Here is a 19,663-nt window from a genome sequence, read left to right as displayed (position 1 = left end):
CATACATGTGCACAGGAATGTTCATAGAAATGCCGTTTATTATAGTCAAAGGAACAGGAAACAACGCTAATGTGCACCAGAAGAAGAATGGATACATAAATTGTATTCATGCACTGGAATACTATATAGTGTTTTATAGTGAAAATGAAGGAATTACAGCTAAATGCTGTAACTAAATGCATGTAACTAACATGCCACATCTCTCAGGAACATAATATTAAGCAAACAAAGCAGATTGCAGAAAATACTGTATAAAGTTCAGGAACATGCTACGTGAAATGTGTGCTTAGGTATTCAAACAAATGTGGTAAAACAATAAAGGGAAGGAAAGGATTGAGAACTATTATTATATTCTGATAGTGATTGGCTCTGAGGAGGGATGGGAGTGATGTGATTGGAGAAACGGACTTCCGAGGTAACAGTTAACTTTCTTTTCTTACACTGGCTGTTGAGTCCACTAGTGTTTACTGCATAATTATTCTATTTCTCTTAAATACATTTTGTACCTATTATAACAGACACTTTAAAGAGATGATAACTATGCTGTAAGACAGTAGCTGAGCATAGAAAACAATCAGTCTGGAGGGGTGAGATCACTCTATGCTGAGGACCCATGGCACAGGGCTTAGAAGTGACACTCCAGTGAGACTTCCAAGTATGTGAAGGATTTAGATGAATAGAGAGGAGAGCATTTGGGCAGTATGGGCAAGGGGCATGGCATGCGTTCTGGAAAAGATAGATTTGAGGAACATTGGGTATACTAGTTTGTTTCCTTGAATTGCTGTAGGGAATGCCGGAAAATAATATGAGCTGTATATTGGAAGAACCTGAGGGTTCCTTTAAGCTTTATAGCATCCAACTACCGTTCTAGAATTGTCGTATAATTTTACAATTTTTAAAATGAGCCAAATTTAGGCTTAGCAGAAGAATCATAGTAATAGATAATATTTTTGTGAAGGCTTATAGCAATTTCTAAAAAGTGTTACTAAAAGCATTTAATATGGTCTTCAACTCCCATGCAGTATTTGATTAAGGCAAGGTTCATCAATGGATACTAAAATTATTGGTTGAAAAGGCGTTGGGAAACAGGAGCCTCAAAAGGATTTAAATATAGTCCGACAGATGATATTACAAAGGGGAAAATGTATCTTTAAAATGGAAAGCTCTTATCACCACAATAATAAAGTAATTAAATTTAGTATCACTGAAAGTGGAAGAACCTAACATCATGACCCTCCTGATGGGATGTAAGAATTATACACTATCACCTATTTAGTTTTCTTGCCCAAAGTGTTTAACTGGAATTTAATCATGAGGAAATGATTAGACAAATCCTGAAAGAAGTCATTTGATAAGGTAATTAACTTGGATTTCTCAAAAAGTCAGTATCATGAAAAAAAAAAAAAGTAGGGGAATTCTTCTAAATACAGAGAGACTAGAAACATATAATGACCAAATGCAATGACCAAATGCAATGCTTGAATCTTGATTGTATACTGGATATAAAAAAAAAGAAAAACCCAGAAAATAGCTATAAAAGACATTTTTCAGGTAATTGAGAACATTTGAATATAGACTGCATATTAAATGATGTTATAGAATAATTGATAATTTTCTTAGGTGTGATAATGATATTATGGTCATGCCAGAAAATGTCTTATTCCTAGGCAATGCATGCAGAAATACTTAGGGGTGAAGTGGCATGACATATGCAACTTCCAAATGTTCAGCAAAAATCAATGATAATACATATATATATATATAGGAAGATAGTACATATATATATAGAAAGAGAGAGGAAATGTGGCAAAATGTTAACAATTGAAAAATTGATAAATCTAGGTGGACAATATAGAAGTGTTTTTTTGTATTATTCTTGGAGCTTTTCTGTAGGTTTGAAATTTTTCTGGGTGGAGAGAAATCTTTTTTAAGAAACTGATATTATCTGGATTTGATGAATAAGGCTAAACTCAAAAGAAAAACCAATGAATGTGGCAAATTAGTGTGAATGTGGCCTTATTTTTACCTTCTTTCATTTTTTAAATTTAAGTATAGTTGATTTGCATTATTATATTAGTTTCAAGTGTACAACATAGTGATTGAATACTTTTATATATCCTTCTCTCACTTTAATATTTCTACTACTATGAAGTAAATAAAGCATCCCTTGATGCTTTTATTTATTTGAGTATATATTTTCTCAGCCTCAAAACTATAGTAAATAAAAAGTATCCTCAGGCTTCCCTGGTGGCGCAGTGGTTAAGAATCCGCGTGCCAATGCAGGGGACACGGGTTCAAGCCCTGGTCCGGGAAGATCCCACATGCCGTGGAGCTACTAAGCCCATGCGCCACAACTACTGAGGCTGAGCTATAGAGCCCGCAAGCCACAACTACTGAGCCCGCGTGCCACAACTACTGAAGCCCACGTGCCTAGAGCCCAAGTTCCTCAACAAGAGAAGCCACCACAATGAGAAGCCCATGCACCGCAATGAAGAGTATCCCCCGCTCGCTACAACTAGAGAAAGCCTGCACACAGCAACAAAGACCCAACGCGGCCAAAATTAAATAAATTAAAAAAAAAAAGTACCCTCTTATCAGAGGAGGAGAGGGGCAAAGGCCAGGGACCTTATTTGCTAATTAAAACATACATACATGCAGAGATTTTGAAGAGCTATTGTGACCTAACTGCTTCACTAGAAACAGAACTTCTAGGAAATTTTTATTACTAACCACACATATTTTTTATTAAATGTGCACATATTTAACATAGGTACATATATATGTAGCTTACTCAGAGCATGTATGTTATTTGTGTTAGGTATATTTAGTATAAATACACACATAAAGTGTGTGTGTTTGTGTGTATGGCCAGCTATATAATTTGTGGGACCCAATGCAAAATGAAAATGTGAGGCCCTTGTTCAAAAATTAACATGGGGCCTTATGCAACCACACAGGTTGCGTGTCTATGAAGTCAGACTTGCGTGTACATACACATGTGTATACACACATATATACGTACATGCACACCTATGTATGAAATGTTTAGAAGTCTAAAAGCAAGCTTTTCCCAGACTCCGTCATCCAGTGTACCTACCTGAGAGAGAAACTCATAGCATCTATTTCCCACTTGAGTGTTCAGCATAGCTTGAGGTTCTTGGCATGCTAACTTTTTCATTATGAATGTGGAATGATTTCAATATTATTCATATTTTAATACGTTTTTGTGTTAAAACATATACAAAAACAGAGACTAGAATAATGAAACTCTGTGTACTCATTACCCAGCTTCAACAGCTATCAATATTCTGTCTTTCCTGTTTCATTTACCCCTCCTTTTAAAAAATGTCTTTTGCTGGAGGATTTTAAATTTCAGGCATCGTATCATTTCACTTGTAAATACTTAAAGATGTATTTCTAACAGATCTTTTTAATTTTAACCAAACCACATCATTGTCACTCAACAAATTAATAAGATTTTCTTAACTATCATGTAATAATCAGCCTGTACTGAGTTTTCGTATCTCAAAAATGTCTTTCTGTAGATTGTTTAAGTCAGGATCCAACATTTCATTTAGTTGGTATGTCTCTTTTACTCTATAACATCCACCTCGTTTTTAACTTCTTTCCTCTTGCCATTTATTTGAGGAAGGAGTAGGTCACATATCCTACAGAATTTCCTTCACTTAGGATTTGGCTGATGGTATCCCCATGGTGTCTAGTTAGATCTAGAAACTTGATTTGATTCTGTTCTGAAATTTTTTTCTGAGAATACTCCTAGGTGATACTATATACCTTCTTTTGCTTCACTTCAGGAGGACCATGATGTCTGGTTGTTCTGCTTTCGGTGATTTTAAGTTTGGTCGGTGGCTTGTGGTGGTGTCATCTACTATGATCAGTCTTCCTTGTCAATCTTTCACCTAATGGTGTTAGCAGCCATTGATGATTATTGCCTGGATCCATTATTTCATTAGGGGTTGCAAAATAGTGATTTTTGGATTCTATCAAACCTCTCACATTTATCATCTGTGATTCTTCTATGAAGAACTTTCCCTAAAGTTGAATGGGACAGATGGGATAAATATTTATTAATTTTTAGAATGAAGTGGCATCCCAGTAACGTCCAAAGGTGACAAAGAGGTTTTTTTTTTTTTAGGCAGGAGTGTGATCCAACCTATACTTTGAAAGTGTTCAGACTGGGTTGGAGCAGGAAAAGACTATATTTGAAAGGTCAGAAGTCCGAGAGGCTAAGAGGGCCTGAACAATGGGAGGGGACAGAACCAAGAGGAGCTGGCAACTGACTGGATGTGAGGATTTAGGGAAATGTAAGCATCAGAGATTACCTCTAGGTTGGTTGGATGGTGAGTGCCAGGAGTATGATGCCATTAAAGAAGGTACAAATCTCAATCAAATTAACCCCGTCAAAGAGCCATGCATATTTCAGAGATATTTTGTCTCACACAGTTTTTAGTTAGAATTTAAGCCAATAGTGGGGCTGCTTTTCACATGTCAACAAGGTGAGGGGGAGCAGATTTGGGAGGTAAAACACTAGATCTCATTTGGAGATGCCAAGTTGGAGGTACTGCCATAAATTCAGGGGAGGGTGAAGAGCAGACTCTAGGAAATGCAGGAGAGGAACTTGAGAGAAGGGATGAACTGGAATCATACACAGAAGAGATGTGTATGTTATCTGGAGGTAAGCCCTGATGCTTAACTTTGAATCCAAGGGATTGCCCAGGGAGAGATTACATAGAGGAGAGGGCTCAGAAACAAAAGCACAGCAGACACCTCCATTTAGATATTTACTCTTTATATCATGTCAGTCCACTCCCTATGTCTGTGACCGTGAGCTATCCCAGTCACGACATGTCTTCAGGATGGTCACAGATGCAGGGACTACAGTTGATAGATGTACAGAGGCCCCACTGTTGGCTTACACTCTGACTAAAAACCGTGTAATGGGTGAAACTCTGAGGCAAATCAGATATCTCTCAAATATGTGTGGCTCTTGAGGGGTCAGTTTGATTGAGACCTGTATTGGTTTTCTAGGGCTGCTGTAACCAGTGACCACAAAACTGATGACTGAAAGTGACACACATTTATTCTCTTACAGTTCAGGAGGCCTGAAGTCTGAAATGGGTTTCACTGGGCTCAAGTCAAAGTGTTGGCAGGGCTGTGCTCCTCTGGGGGCTCCCGTTCTGCATCTCACATTCAGCATTACCTGAATAGGCCCCAGCCACACAGGTCTGTTCAGGGTCACCTCAATAGGCTTTTGTGCTCAGTGGCGCTCGGCTATGGTTTCTACCTGAAATTCCCTTCAATCTTTTTTTTAAGTAACAGCTTTATTGAGACATAATTCACATACCATAAAATTCACCCCATTTAAAGTATACAGTTCAATGGTGTTTAGTATATTCAGAGTTGTGCAACCATCACCACAATCAATTTTTAAACATTTTTGTCACTCCAAAAAGAAACCCTGTACCCATTAGCAGCCATTCCTCATCTTCCTCCAACTCTAGGCAACCACCAATCTACTTTCTATCTCCATAGACTTGCCTATTCTGGACATTTTGTGTAAATGGAATCATACAGTATGTGGTCTTTTTCACTTAGTATGTTTTCATCTGTGGTATAGCATGGATGGAAATTCCTTTCCCTTTTATTGCCAAATGATATTCAGTTATATGGATATATCACATTTAATTCACCTATTCATCAGCTGATGGACATTTAGGTTTCTACTTTCTGGCTAGTATGAATAATGTTGCAATGAATATTGGTGTATGAGTTTTATCTGGACATGGTTCCATTTCTCTTGGGTATAACTTAAGAGTGGAAATGCTGGGTCATATTGTAACGCCTTCCTCATAACTGCATATCAAAGTTATGCTGAAAGCCCAAATTCAGTGCTGCTACCATAGTGTTCTACCATCTCCCACTCGGAATGAAACTTCTCCCTAATACTTCAGTTATTTAGTTCTTCAGCATTGTACCTACCAGTTTGCTTTGGAGCTCAGTTATTCCTGCATGGGTGTTTCCCTCCTTGTAAATTTCTGGAACGCAGGGACAGGCTCTCTCATTTTGATTTGCCCCAAGGCAGCAAGTGTATTACCCTGCATTTAAGCAGGAACTCTGTAAGTGCTTTTGAATTAGTAGGGAATAAAAGTGTTAAGAATTTCATATACTTGATCCTGCAAAATGTGTCTAATACTAAATAATAATAATGTTCACTGTAAAATTTCAACAATTAAATGTTGATAAATAACAAAGTAAAGGTGGGTATGGTAAACCAATTTAGTATATTAAAGTCTATTTATTTTGAATTTTAAAAGCTCCAGTATTTTGAGTTTATAAGTAGGAAAATGAAACATTTTAGAAATTCTAGATAGGACTCTGAAAATAAACATAGTACAATATAAACAAAAGTAAATGACAACAAGTAAATTTCTGGCCTCTGGCCTGGAAATGCAGACCACAACTCTGGTGGACTTATGGGTTCCATCAAGGTTATTCCTACATTCACAGCATATTTGTTCACAGACATATTCAAAATACTCTAGGCCACTGGGCAGGTTGCCCTACAGTCAGTAAGAGGAGAAAAGGAAGCCAGTTCCTAACTCCATTCTGTCTGAAATTATCCACATGGCGTTGGGTCTGTCCAAATGAATGTTGGTTTGTTGGCTGAAATGACAGGAAAGGATGTGACTATAATTCCAAGAAGAAGATATACTTTGTTTTAGCTGTTAATACAATGTTACGATTTTTTTAAATGGAAAAAGTAACTATCAGTTTTATCCAACTATATAAGCTCCAATATTTTATATATGTATTTATAGTCATAAAACTCATAATTCAGTTTCTAGATGAAGAACTGAGGCCCAGAAGTTAACTACGTTTTCAAGCTCTGCTGCATTTTATTTATTTATTTATTTATTTGATTGCATGGGGTCTTAGTTGAGGCAGGCAGCTTCCTTAGTTGTGGCATGTGAACGCTCAGTTGCGGCATGTGTGTGTTATCTAGTTCCCTGTCCAGGGCTCTAACCCCGGGCCCCTGTATTGGGAGCGTGGAGTCTTATCCACTGTGCCACCAGGAAGTCCCTCTGCTGCATTTTAGAATCAAGGGTAGTGATACACAGGCCACAGTGACCAATTACATCAGAATCTCTGGAGGTGGGACCTTTGTAATATCATGTTTTTTAAAGCTCCCCAAGTTAGACTTTAGAACAAGTGAACTAGGTCAAATTAGGTCAGAGGCTAATACAACTCATACCATTGATTATCTTAATTTGGGCAAGTGTAGGTTAGCTTCTGCTATGTTGTCAGGTATGCTGTTTATAATAAAAAGAGGCTGATCTCTTGCTCAATGCTACTGAAAGGTGAGCTGTAAAATTGTACAGATGAGGTCACAACTTGATCCGAAGAACAGTCATGCTCTAGTTTAACCTAGAGCACTAGTTCTCATCCACAGGTGATAATCAGACACATTCTTAGAACTTTAAAATAAATAGATATCCAGAAACTATCCTAGACTAGCTGAATCAAGTCACTAAGGGTGGCACCTGAGCTTGTGAACTTTAAAAAAGTTCATGATTTTGATGCCCAAACTTAGATGGAGTTCTCTAGAGGTGTGCCACATGGTATGTCTTTAGCTATATCTGGTTAAATTATAGGGAAGCAGAATTCAGCTTAAGACAGAAAAATAACTTTTAAAATGACTTAGAGCTACCCAGCAATGCAACGGTCCATTTTAAGGCAGTGAGCTCTCTGTGGCTGGAGGAATAAAGGCAGAGGTTGGATTACCACCTGCTAGGAATGTTGTCAAAGGGATTAAGAAGTTGGATCACCTGATATTTAAGGTTACTCCTAATTATTGTTTCTTTAGCCAAAATGGGCAATTGTTCACTTATAATGGATATACACATTGCTATGAAAACTCAACGATTTTACGGAATATCATAACTACTTTGTTTCTAAAACTGATTAGAATTAAGTACTATTAATGGATCCTTGCCTCTGACATTACTCTTATTGAGGGGAATACTTTTCCCCTCCTTCTCATGCTTGCATGAAGGGAACTTCTTGCTCCTTGGAAGAGAGAAGTGTGGGAACAAGCTCTGTGAACCTGTATTCATTCCGTCTCAACAGAGAGGTGTCTCATCTGATGAGTGATTTTGGGAAAAGGAACTGAGCATGTATGGCCCCACCCCTGAGGGGTTGGTTCTCTCACCTTGAAAGCTAATGGTCTCCTAATGCAAAGATGGGCTCTGTCCCTCCGAGAAAAGGTCGGCAGTTCTCTCTAACCAGGGAGATCTCGCAGGGAGCATGACTGGAGAACAAGTCAACTAGCTCTTTATTTCATTGATAATAAAGCTGATATTTTGATCTCTAACTCCTATGTCTTATTTCTCAATTTGTTCCAAAGTGAATAAGAGAGTTGGTGTCCTTAAATCCCATAAACGTCACAAAAGAGTCATAAATTGTAATTGCCCATGTCTATAATACTTGTGTTCTGAAATGGCTTTCCATTATGTTTTTGAAGCCAGTGAACAATTATATTCTAAAGTACAAAGTACTTCTAATGTATAAAAACAATGAAACATATAAAGGCCCTCTTTCTTTACTGGTATCAAAAATTTGGAAATTCTAACTGCTCAACTGTCTAGGAAACAATAACATTTGCCAAGCTTCTACTTTATTGAGAATAATCTTAGTCATGATCTGCAGAAGTTGGTCCTGGGCAATTTGAAGACAGGTCTTCTTTATCTGTAATTTATGTGAGGAAAAGGAACAATTAATACAAATTGCATAGTATACTATTCTAGAAAATTATTTCAACATGACATGTATTTTGTAGCTGTGTTTGCTTCTTACTCTGCTAAACAAACCAGGAAAAGATACAACAATAACTCAAAATTCTTCACCTCTCATGTACAAAGTCCTTAAATTCAAGTTAGCAAAGCTGACTTGGGCAAGTGTGTTAGAAGAGAAAGCACTTGTGTCTGTTAAGACATTTGACGCATTTTAAACCACTTCTTTCCTTACAATGAAGAAACAATGGAGTGGATTTCAACATTCTGATTTTTATGGTTCAGGGATAGTATTCTACCTAAATACAAAAAAATTAGTTCTAAAAATTTACTATATTTTTCAGGTAGCTGAAGAGTCATGAAAAATAAAGCATGAAAAAAATTCAACATCCTGAAGTGATTAAAAACTCTATTTCTTTTGAAATAGAAGACTGAAAAATTCCCTTCTGCACATTCAGTTTCTGAAAAGTTAAAAGCACCTTTAATCAACCCTCAATTATTTCTCTGTCCACTATTTCTTTAAAGCATTCATCCAACATGGCCATTTGGAGGGAATAAAAAAATTTCCATTGTCTATGGGAAATGTGACTTTCATAAAAAATCAAAGCTAAAATCAATGTTTTGTGTTTGTACTCAATATTTTTAAAAAGTATAAAGTATCTTCTTACCTTCATAGGCTGTTCCACACCAAATACAATACAGATGTTCTTCTCTTAAATAACTAGTCAATATTTGTAATTTTTCCAGTACCTAGGTATAGGATACAAGCATATTAATAGTTCACATTGAACAGAATCTTGGTTTTCGGGTCTCTCAGATCATGCTGAATTACCCTAAGGCCCTAAATCTTCTACTACACGCTCAACCAGTTAGGAGAGGTGTCAAGGGCAGAATATATTAGAACATGTCCCAGTTTACCAGTTACCCTATTTTCACATCTGTCAGACACAACAGAGACCCCTTGTTAACATTTCAACAATAGATCTTGGCTGGCTCTATTAGAATAAGCATCCTTTAAAGACCCCTTCTACTTTCAACAAATCTGGCTGAAACTGTCTCTCTCTACCACTAAAGTTCTCATCAATGGTCTCCCAGTTAAGTGGAACATACGGTTTTCAAATTGTGAACGTCTCCTACATACTCTTTTATACAAAGTAACCATAGAAATGTGTATTCTTTTCTTGAATAATCTCTACTTCCTTTGAATTGTGTCTTTTTGCTTTGTTTTGTTTGTGGGTGGGGGAGGGAGGTACTCAGAATCACTTCCAGGAGTTCAGCAGGAAACAAGGTAGAAATTAACATAAGTTACATTTGCGGCTAATCCATCATCCAAACTAAAACTGAGGTGAGAGGGTAGACTGAAGCTAAAATTATATTAAGTTTTGCTCTGGGGTTCATGAAATAAACCTGTAATGCAGTGGTTCTCAAGGGGTGATTTTTTCCCCTCGGGGGAAAATGTAGTAATGTCTGAAGACGTTTTCCATTGTCACAAGGGGGAAGTGCAATGGACATCTGGTGGGTGGAGGCCACAGATGCTCTCAGATATCTCACAATGCACAGAACGGCCCCCGACAACAAACAACTGCCCAGTTCAAAATGTTAATCGTGCCAAGGCTGAGACAGCGCGGCTTACGGAACTGGTCCCAACACATACACTTAAGTCTTCACTCTTATATTCATCTTCATCTTGTTCTTTTTCTTCCTCTTCCTCTTCTTCAGTTTCCTCTTCAAGCCTCAACCAGTACCATGCCTCCCTGGGAACCTGAATATTCTGAAAATGTAGAATTATTCCCAATTAAACACAGCTAAACATAACTCTATCACAAGTATGCTCCTCTCAACATGAATTCATTCTCTCAATTAAATATTTACTGAGTGCTGCTTTAAGAGTAAAGCACTATGAACTATGGGGATGCAAAACCCAGTTAGAATACTGCCTCCCAGGTGCTGACAATCTAGTAGGGAAAAGAAGCTATGGGTATAAGTAGCTTAATGGGTATAAAATGATACATATCAGTGAGGAAATCTTCAGTATCACGACACATATTCAAAATAATGTCCTATGGAAATAGAGAAAAGAGAGATTGCTTCCAGCAATCTATTTACATATGAAGGGAATTTTACAAACATTTTTGAGACTTTTGTTTTTAATTGAAGGAAACTTTTTTATTCTTTTTTTAAAAAAATTTATTTATTTATTTTTTTGGCTGCATTGGGTCTTCGTTGCTGCGAGTGGGCTTTCTCTAGTTGCGGTGAGCGGGGGCTACTCTTCATTGCGGTGCGAGCGCTTCTCACTGCGGTGGCTTCTCTTGTTGAGGAGCACGGGCTCTAGGCACGCAGGCTTCAGTAGTTGTGGCTCACGGGCTCTAGAGCACAGGCTTAGTAATTGTGGCGCACGGGCTTAGTTGCTCTGCAGCATGTGGAATCTTCCCGGACCAGGGATTGAACCCATGTCCCCTGCAATGGCAGGCAGATTCTTAATCATTGCACCACCACGGAAGTCCCCATTGTTGAGACTTTATTTTATTTTATTTATTTATTTTTAAAATAAATAAATTTATTTATTTTGGCTGCGTTGGGTCTTCGTTGCTGCGGGCGGGCTTTCTCTAGTTGCGGCGAGCGGGGCTACTCTTCATTGTGGTGCTTGGGCTTCTCATTCCAATGGCTTCTCTTGTTGAGGAGCATGGACTCTAGGCACGCAGGCTTCAGTAGTTGTGGCATGTGGGCTCAGTAGTTGTGGCTCGCAGGCTGCAGAGCACAGGCTCAGTAGTTGCGGTGCACGGGCTTAGTTGCTCTGCGGCATGTTGGTCTTCCCAGACCAGGGCTTGAACCCGTGTCCCCTGCATTGGCAGGTGAATTCTTAACCACTGTGCCACCAGGGAAGCCCCCCACTTTTATCTATCTATCTATCTATTTATTTATGGCTGTGTTGGGTCTTTGTTGCTGCAGGCGGGCTTTCTCTAGTGGCAAGCGGGGCTACTCTTCATTGCGGTGCGCGGGCTTCTCATTGCGGTGGCTTCTCTTTGTTGTGGAGCACGGGCCCTAGAGCGTGCAGGCTTCAGTAGTTGTAGCACACAGGCTCAGTGGTTGTGGCTCATGGGCTGTAGAGCACAGGCTCAGTAGTTGTGGAGCACGGGCTTAGTTGCTCTGCGGCATGTGGGATCTTCCCGGACCAGGGCTCGAACCCATGTCCCCTGCATTGGCAGGTGGATTCTTAACTACTGCACCACCAGGGAAGTCCAAAGCCCTCCATTTTTGAGACTTTAAATGAAGTTATTTTATTTTGATGGTAATTGAACCATCAAAATAAAAAAGAAATGAAATCAAATCAAAAATTGAATTTTAAGAACCATTCAAATCTGAACTAGATAGTAGTCTACCATGATTTTACTAGTTAGAGACACATATGGTATTGGATATGGACTGAAAATAGGCTATTCTGGTTAACCGAATATCCTGGTGAACAGAATTTCCACACATAATAGCCCTGAGTAATCAATATTCAAATAAGTGGAGAACAGTTAAGTGTAAAAATGGTAATTTACCCATAGAGGATAATTCAGACTACTCAGGTTCCTGCAGAGAACAAGTCATTATTATGAGTATCAGTTATCATAGATCAATAATGCATCTTAAATGAAAGCTTTAGTGGGTAGATACACCAGGCTTGGAGTTCTCTCTTTCTCTCTCTCTTTTTAACAATAAAAATACACAGCAAATCACACTGGGTGCCAAAACACTTTACCAAACTGAAAGCAGGTAAAAGACTTACCTTCTGAGTATCCAACTGTTGACAGGCTCTCTGGCTTCTTCTAAGATCTCCTTCTAGCTTCATTTCATCTTGCTTATTTTTAAGTCGCATTCTGATTCAAAGAAAAAAAATAGTACACTAGAGGTCTGTGCTCTCTTCATCCATTTTATATGTCCAAGTACCAGAAAACATACCACAATAAAGAAAAGGTGAAACTATAAACTGCTAAAATACCGAAACTGTTCTGCAGCTCTTTCTTCAACTTCTTTTTTCATGTGAATCTTTCTTCTGTAGCTTTCCAATTTTTCCTCTGCTTTCCGTTTTAGTAATGCCTCATGACCAATGCCACTTTTTCCTGCTCAAACAGGAAACACTGATGAGAAATGTACTGACTTTATATTTCAAAACATGACAACTTAAAATTTCTTTTTCTGGCCACACCTTGCGGCTTGTGGGTTCCTAGTTCCCCAACCAGGGATTGAACCCGAGCCCTAGGCAGTGAAAGCGCCAAGTCCTAACTGTTGGACTGCCAGGGAATTCCCTAAATACTTACAGATTAAATGCAATTCTAATTTGAGTACAGTCACTCAAAATCATTTGATAAGAAGGATGGGAGAAAACACTAGAGATTTTTTTTAACCCAAACACATAATTTGATTTTTACAAAGATCATTGGTCTGATCTAATAAGATGGTAATACTATACACATTTTTTTCAAATTGGGAAAACAGTATCAACTGTCATACTTACATATAAATATGCTGAACAAATAAAGTATATATTTTTTCTCTTTAATTTGTCCAAAGTATTAAGAAAAACATTTAATGGATACATCTGTCTCAGGATACTTTTAGGACACTCAGTGGACAAAAATAGCTTTGTGTTGTTAATGGTTACAACACTTTTTCCCCTATTTTTATGATTAAAATTTTATTTTATACTGACTAAAACTTGTATTTTTAGTTTAAAAGGTCTAGAAATTTAACTAAGAAACATTTTACTGAGGGTGTCTTATGATAAGAACTGTAACAGTACCACCATAAAAAAGTATTTATTAAGCAAATATATGTGCTAAATTTAAGTGTAAGTTGTTATTACTGGTAAATAGCCTCAAAAATAATTACATACCTGTTTTGACATTAAGAGGAATTGGTTCAACAATACCGTCTCCTAAAAAAAAAATAGAGAACAAAACACAAACTACTTCAGAAATTCTTCCTCAAACTACAGGCAGGTGCAGTATGCAACTTTATAATGTTCTATACTTATCCCCTTCAGTTTCAATGATACTCAAAACTGTAACTGAACATCAATACTCTACAATCAACTACCACCCTTGCCTTCAAATACTTAGTCCTCGATAAGGCTGATCCACAGCCTGCAACGCCACCTCAAGGTAGGAAGGATTTTAAGAAGTGAAAACACTGATATATATCCAGGAGGGTGGGAGCCACAAGAGAGCAAAGCCTTGCGAGGTGAAGGTCAAAGCAATGACAATAAAGGAGAGGAGAGGAGATAAACAGCTTACAGAAGCTACTATACGTATATGGCCTCTATCTCTTAATAAGCAATCTCATTCCTAAAAGAGAGGTGAGAACTGAGCTTCTCCAGCTGAGGGGTCACTCAGGCAGCTGCCACAGGTACAGAGCAAGCAGGGCAGAGTCCTGCCATCATCTTCGATGTTGCTTCACTGTCCTTTGGGCCACTGTACTTCTTAACCCTTCTCTTGTCACCATTCTTAGCTGCTGCCTCCATTGTAAGCCTTGTCCATCCCACTTGTTAGCGCCTTTGAGGCCGAGCTGGGCAGATAAGCAGCTCTTGATGGCACATGTCTAAAGTGGATGTGGGAAGATGGAAGTTCTCCATAAGCTTGCCAGCAACAGTAAGAGCCTAGGAAGCTTAAGTTGTTTCAATTTCTGTGTAGAGGGACAGAGATTAAAGAGTCATCACTGGTACTCATCAATAAATTACAGCTGTTTATTTCTGGCTGTGACTCACCACTTTTGCCGAGGGCCTGACCACTTTTATATCCCATCTTCTGGAGCAAAGCAAACCCTTTGTTTTCACAGCCTAGTGCATTCTTCAGTCCAATGTCACGTCTCTCTTGTTCTTCTTCTTTTAAACTCTTCCGCTTATTTTTCAAATTAGCTTCCTGTTGCTTTTCTTCTTTTCGATGGGCTTCTCGGATTTGCCTCAGCATTGGCAAGCCTGGTCTGATATCTTCTCTGAAGAATGAGGGAAAAGGTTATTTTGGACCAGTACATGCAAGTTTCTCATAGCTTTGCCACTTACTCACTTGACACTACTTAATATTTCAGTGCTACCTCTAGGAGCATCTTTGTTAGAACATAACCAATGTCCTTTGAGAATGGCTGTGTTAGTTAAAATGATGAAGGCTGGTACCATATTGTAAGAAACTAAAAGTACAGAGTTGAAGAAATTAGAAATAGTAGGTTCAAACTAATTTTTCTAAGAGGTTGGCTATAATAAAAAGCAAAGCTGGACAGCAGGTATTAAGACGCGATGAGATGAAATGAAGTAAAACAGTAAATATCCTTGGAAAAGGGAAATAAAAAGAATCAAGGGCAGGAAAAAAACACCTAGCATTAAAAAGGAAGAAGAGATTTCTAGTATCTTTGTACTATAGACATGTAGGAAGTATTTCCATGAAGCAATAAGACTAACTTCCAACCTCACCTTTAAAATCAGTGGCATTGCTTAGGGCTTCCCTGGTGGCGCAGTGGTTGGGAGTCCGCCTGCCAATGCAGGGGACATGGGTTTGAGCCCTGGTCCGGTTGGATCCCACATGCCACGGAGCGACTGGGCCTGTGCACCACAGCTGCTGGGCCTGTGCTCTGGAGCTTGCATGCCACAACTACTGAACCCCACTCACCTGGAGCCCGTGCTCCGAAACGGGAGAGGCCACGGCAGTGAGAGGCCCACAAACTGCGGCGAGTAGTGGCCCCTGCCTACTGCAGCTGGAAGGGGGCTGCGCAGCAGCAAAGACCCAACGCAGCCAAAAATAAATAAATTAAATAAATAAATTTATAAAAAATAAAAACATATAAAATCAATGGCGTTGCTGAAAAGTCTCCACTAATGTCTTACACATACCATTTCATGGGGTGTGCATATTTACTTACTGGGCATTAATGAAGGAATCAGACATATAGTCCTCCTCTTCTGCCATTTTCAGCTTCATATGGCAAAACCATCTACAAATCAAATAGGATAAAGTAACGATTACTAATTTTCAGTTTACCAAAATGGAAATAAACCTGTATGCATTCCCAGCCATGACCTTTCTCTAGAGCTCTACTCCATATTCAAGTGTCCTTTTGACATCCTTCTGGGTGGAGCTCTCAAACTCAATAATCCAAACAACTCATTCTCTTCCCCCTCCCAAGACCTCCTTCATCCCTGTATTTCCAAATTAACGTCACCACTATCTCCCTCTTCCTGACCTCTTATAAACCTCTGTCAACTCTTCCTCCGTATTATCCCCCATAGGCATTTTTTCCTATAGTTGTGACCACTGCTTTCGTTCAGGCATTTTTTTCTCACCTGAACTATTACAACTGCTTCCTAATTGGTCTCATTGCCTTTGGCCTCTCCTCCTCCAACCCATCCTCTAGAACCTCTCCAGAGTGGTTTTTTAAAAACATGTCAGGACATGTTACTTGCCAGTTTCAAATCCTTTGTAAACTTTACCCTGTGGGCAGTGGAGGAACCATCATTTTCACATGGTAGCCAGAGAGATCCTTCATAATCTGACCTCTGACTCTCCTCTAGGACTCATTAGTCACGCCACATGGTCTCTCTCATTGCCCTCTGAACACACCACAGACAGTTCCCTCCTCCTAGGCCTAGGCTACCCTCCTTCACAAAAGCCTGTCCTGACCACTTCAGGCCTCTCTCCACAGCACTTTATGTTCAAGCTGTTCATTTGTAACTTGATATAGTTAACACTTCACTTATGTGGAAACACTTTTGAGGACAGTTTCTATCCGAAGTAGTTAAAATCATGTAATTATAAAGTACACTTGAAACTTTACTGTGTATATGAATTGCCCTGGGATCTTCTTAAAATGCAGAGTCTGATTCTGAGCTGGAGCTTGAGGTCCTGCATTTCTAACAGGCGCCCAGGTGCTGTCAATGCTGCTGGTCCAGTTCCTGGATACAAAAGTGGAGTCACTTGTTGCAGTGCACATATGCTGTTTTGGCCTGCTCACCATCCTTCCCTTTGGAAACCCGGCCTTCTGCCCTCCTTGTGGTTCTAGTGGAAGGTGGCAATCTTAGTACCATATACTCTCTTGGGCACAAGATGGCCAGTTATAGTACCTTATGTCCTAGCAAAGGCGAGGGGATGACCTAAACAGGGCAAGTAAGCATCTCTTTCCCTAATGATACGAATATATGGATCGCAGGGAAAAGAAGCTCTCTTTGTTGGGGTTTCTAAACTGGAAGTATGTGAAGCTGGGCTGTGGATGGCCATCTTCTTGGTCATTCGAAGAGATCCTGTTCTGCAGAATGAAGCCAGATAGAGACAGGCCTAAAGGCAATGAGTCTCCAACCCTAGTTCTCAAGGCCCTGATTCCTGCAGCTCTTTCTTTAATGCTATGACCTACCATTCTTCCCAGCTACATAGGCTGATAAGTTTCCTCATTATTTAAGCTTGTTTGAACAGGGGTTCTGTCAACTGTAACCAAGAGTCTGGACAATTACATTGGATGAAAACAGTATTACTGTACTGGTTTTTATATTTTTAATGTATATCTTCCCAACTAGGCTGTAAACCACAAAGATAAGTCCCCTGTATACCCTCTGCCTACCACTGTGTCCCAAACATCATAAATCCTCAGTGTTTAGCTATGATGAGGATAAGAAGGGTCTTTAATTATATTTCTGATTTTGTAGTAACGGAATACTTTCTTCCTGTGTCGCCATGTCTTCTTTTTTTAAAATCTTCTTGTAAATCTATCAATACAGAAAACTGCATAAAATAAATGTGTAGCTTCGTGCATTTTTATGAGGCAAACACTCTTGTAACCATGTGGTAGCCTCCAAGATGGCCCCCAGTGATTTTTACCTCTTGGTTTGCAACATCCTTCCACAGTGAACGGGTTGACTTATGTAACCAACAGAATATTGAAGAAATGGTGGAGTGTGACTTCTTGGTCACAAAAGACACTACAGCTCTTAGATCACTCTAACTCTGAAGTTAGTTAGATCACTCCCTCTGAAGGAAGTCAGCTGTTATATAGTAAGGATATTTAAGCAGATCTATGGAGAAGTCCACGCAGGAGGAACTGAGGCCTCCTGTTGACAACAAGCACAAACTTGGGAGTGACATGAGTGAGTCACCTTGGAAATGGATCCTCCAGCCCCAGTCAAGCCTTCAGATGCTCACTGTGGGCTGGCATCTTCCTTACAACTTCTTTTTTTAATTTTAATTTTTTGATTGTTTATTACTTTTTGGCCGCGTGGTGCGGCATGTGGGAGCTTAGTTCCCCAAGCAGGGATCGAACCCACGCCCCCTGCACTGGAAGCACAGAGTCTTAACCACTGGACCACCAGGGAAGTCCCCATTACAACTTCTTAAATTCCAAGCTAAGTTAAACCACTAACAAACTCCTGACCCACAGAAACTGTGAGATAATAAACGATTATAGTTATTTCAAGTTGCTAAACTTGAATAATTTGTTCTACAGCAAAAGATAATAGAAATCATCACCCATATCAGCAGATAGAACCTTGTCAGCCCCCCAGAAGCCCTCCCTGTCCCCTACCCTGTCACACGCCTTCCAGTCACTTCCTTTTCCTTATGGTTTCATCACCCACACATGCATCCTTAAACATTACAGCTTAGTTTTGCCTAATTTTCCTTTTATTATAATAGAATAAGTTAAAAGTATGTAAGATTATATCCAGCACTTGTGGTAATTCACCACTGTCTCTAAACCTCAGATTCTTCATTTGTAATAACAGTATTTTTATATATAATGATCTAGCACCTACCGAGTGTATCAAACATTTTTATCCCATTTAATTACCATTAACCACTCTGTAAGGTACGGACAGTTAGTCCTGCTTTAATTAAGACTCAGTATGGCTAAATGACTTGCTCAACACCACAAAAAATCCAGGTCTCAGAGCTCTTTCTACTGCAAATAGGATTCGATTATTTTTAAGGGAACTACTTAGCTCTAAAGTGCTATGCAGAGGGGTTACAGGTTTTTTAAACCCCCTTTTTATGGGTACACTATACTTTAGCATCATCTGTTCCCATAAGGATAAGGATAAACTTCACAAGGTGATAATCCTGGCAGAATGACGGTGGCTTGGAGCACAGTGACAGCAGTGTAAGTGGTGAGAAATGATCGGATTCTGGGTATATTCTGAAGATAGAGGTAACGGGATTTGCTGCTGGATTGGCGGCGGGGTGGGAAAGATCGATGTCAAGGATTACTAAAAGGCTTTTGGTCTGAATACCTGGAAGAATGGAGTTACCAGTTTTTGAGAGCGGTTAGACTGTAGCATCAGGTTTTGTTTTTGTTTTGTTTTTTGGCAGATAGTGGACAGGGAGGTGGCAATAAGAGTGCTGCTTCACATGTACTGAGAGTCCCATTACACATCCAAGTGGAGAGATGGACTAAGTAGTTGGATGTACAGTAGAAAGGTGACAAGAAGCGCGTCAGACCCAAACACTCCTCTCAGGGGCCGCTGATCCCTTCCCTGTCGCGCCCCTCCCAGGTGCAAGCGTGCCACAGACGCGACCACTCACGGGTGGGAATATTGGTGATGGTGTGATGGGTAGTCACAGCCAGTGCACAGATCACCGCCCTTCATCATTTCACCAGGGGCCCACAGCTCCTTACCTGGCAGCTGTACTCTCCCCAGGCCAGCTCGCGAAAGCTAGCGCTGCGCAGACGCTCACCAACCTGCGCGGGACCTCTGGGCCTTCGCTCCCATCTGAGTTTCCGCGGCCAGTGTCAATTGGAAATCGGAGGCAGGCGGGGCCAGGCGGACGTGGTTAAGTGCGCTTGCGCAGGATCAGCCTTCCGCGCACGCGCTCTCCTCGCGCTTCCGGCTGGGAGAAGTG

The 19,663-nt window shown here is 39.7% G+C and overlaps 2 protein-coding genes across 2 annotated transcripts in view; one reads left to right on the top strand and one right to left on the bottom strand.

Moving 5' to 3' along the window:
- Positions 1-8,213, top strand: part of EIF2AK2 (eukaryotic translation initiation factor 2 alpha kinase 2) — a 40,140-nt gene extending 31,927 nt beyond the window's left edge. Inside the window, exon 17 of the mRNA XM_082671918.1 lies at positions 8,075-8,213. The gene's annotated coding sequence lies outside the window, so the exon portion shown is untranslated. The remainder of the gene's footprint in view (positions 1-8,074) is intronic.
- Positions 21-19,571, bottom strand: GPATCH11 (G-patch domain containing 11). The gene is made up of 9 exons (XM_082671919.1): positions 19,440-19,571; positions 15,705-15,776; positions 14,560-14,786; positions 13,690-13,731; positions 12,796-12,916; positions 12,583-12,673; positions 10,465-10,581; positions 9,479-9,560; positions 21-8,766 (listed from the first exon to the last, which is right to left on the bottom strand). The coding sequence occupies exons 2-9, from the start codon at positions 15,761-15,763 to the stop codon at positions 8,711-8,713; spliced, it is 795 nt and encodes a 264-aa protein (XP_082528045.1). The 5' UTR covers positions 15,764-15,776; positions 19,440-19,571; the 3' UTR covers positions 21-8,710.
- Positions 19,572-19,663: the final 92 nt, after the last annotated feature.

The sequence above is a fragment of the Grampus griseus genome (genome assembly GCF_964374135.1).
Source record: "Grampus griseus genome assembly, chromosome: 15".
NCBI lineage: Eukaryota > Metazoa > Chordata > Mammalia > Artiodactyla > Delphinidae > Grampus > Grampus griseus.
Note: the sequence above shows the minus strand (reverse complement) of the source record. Positions and strands in the feature narration are given on the sequence as shown.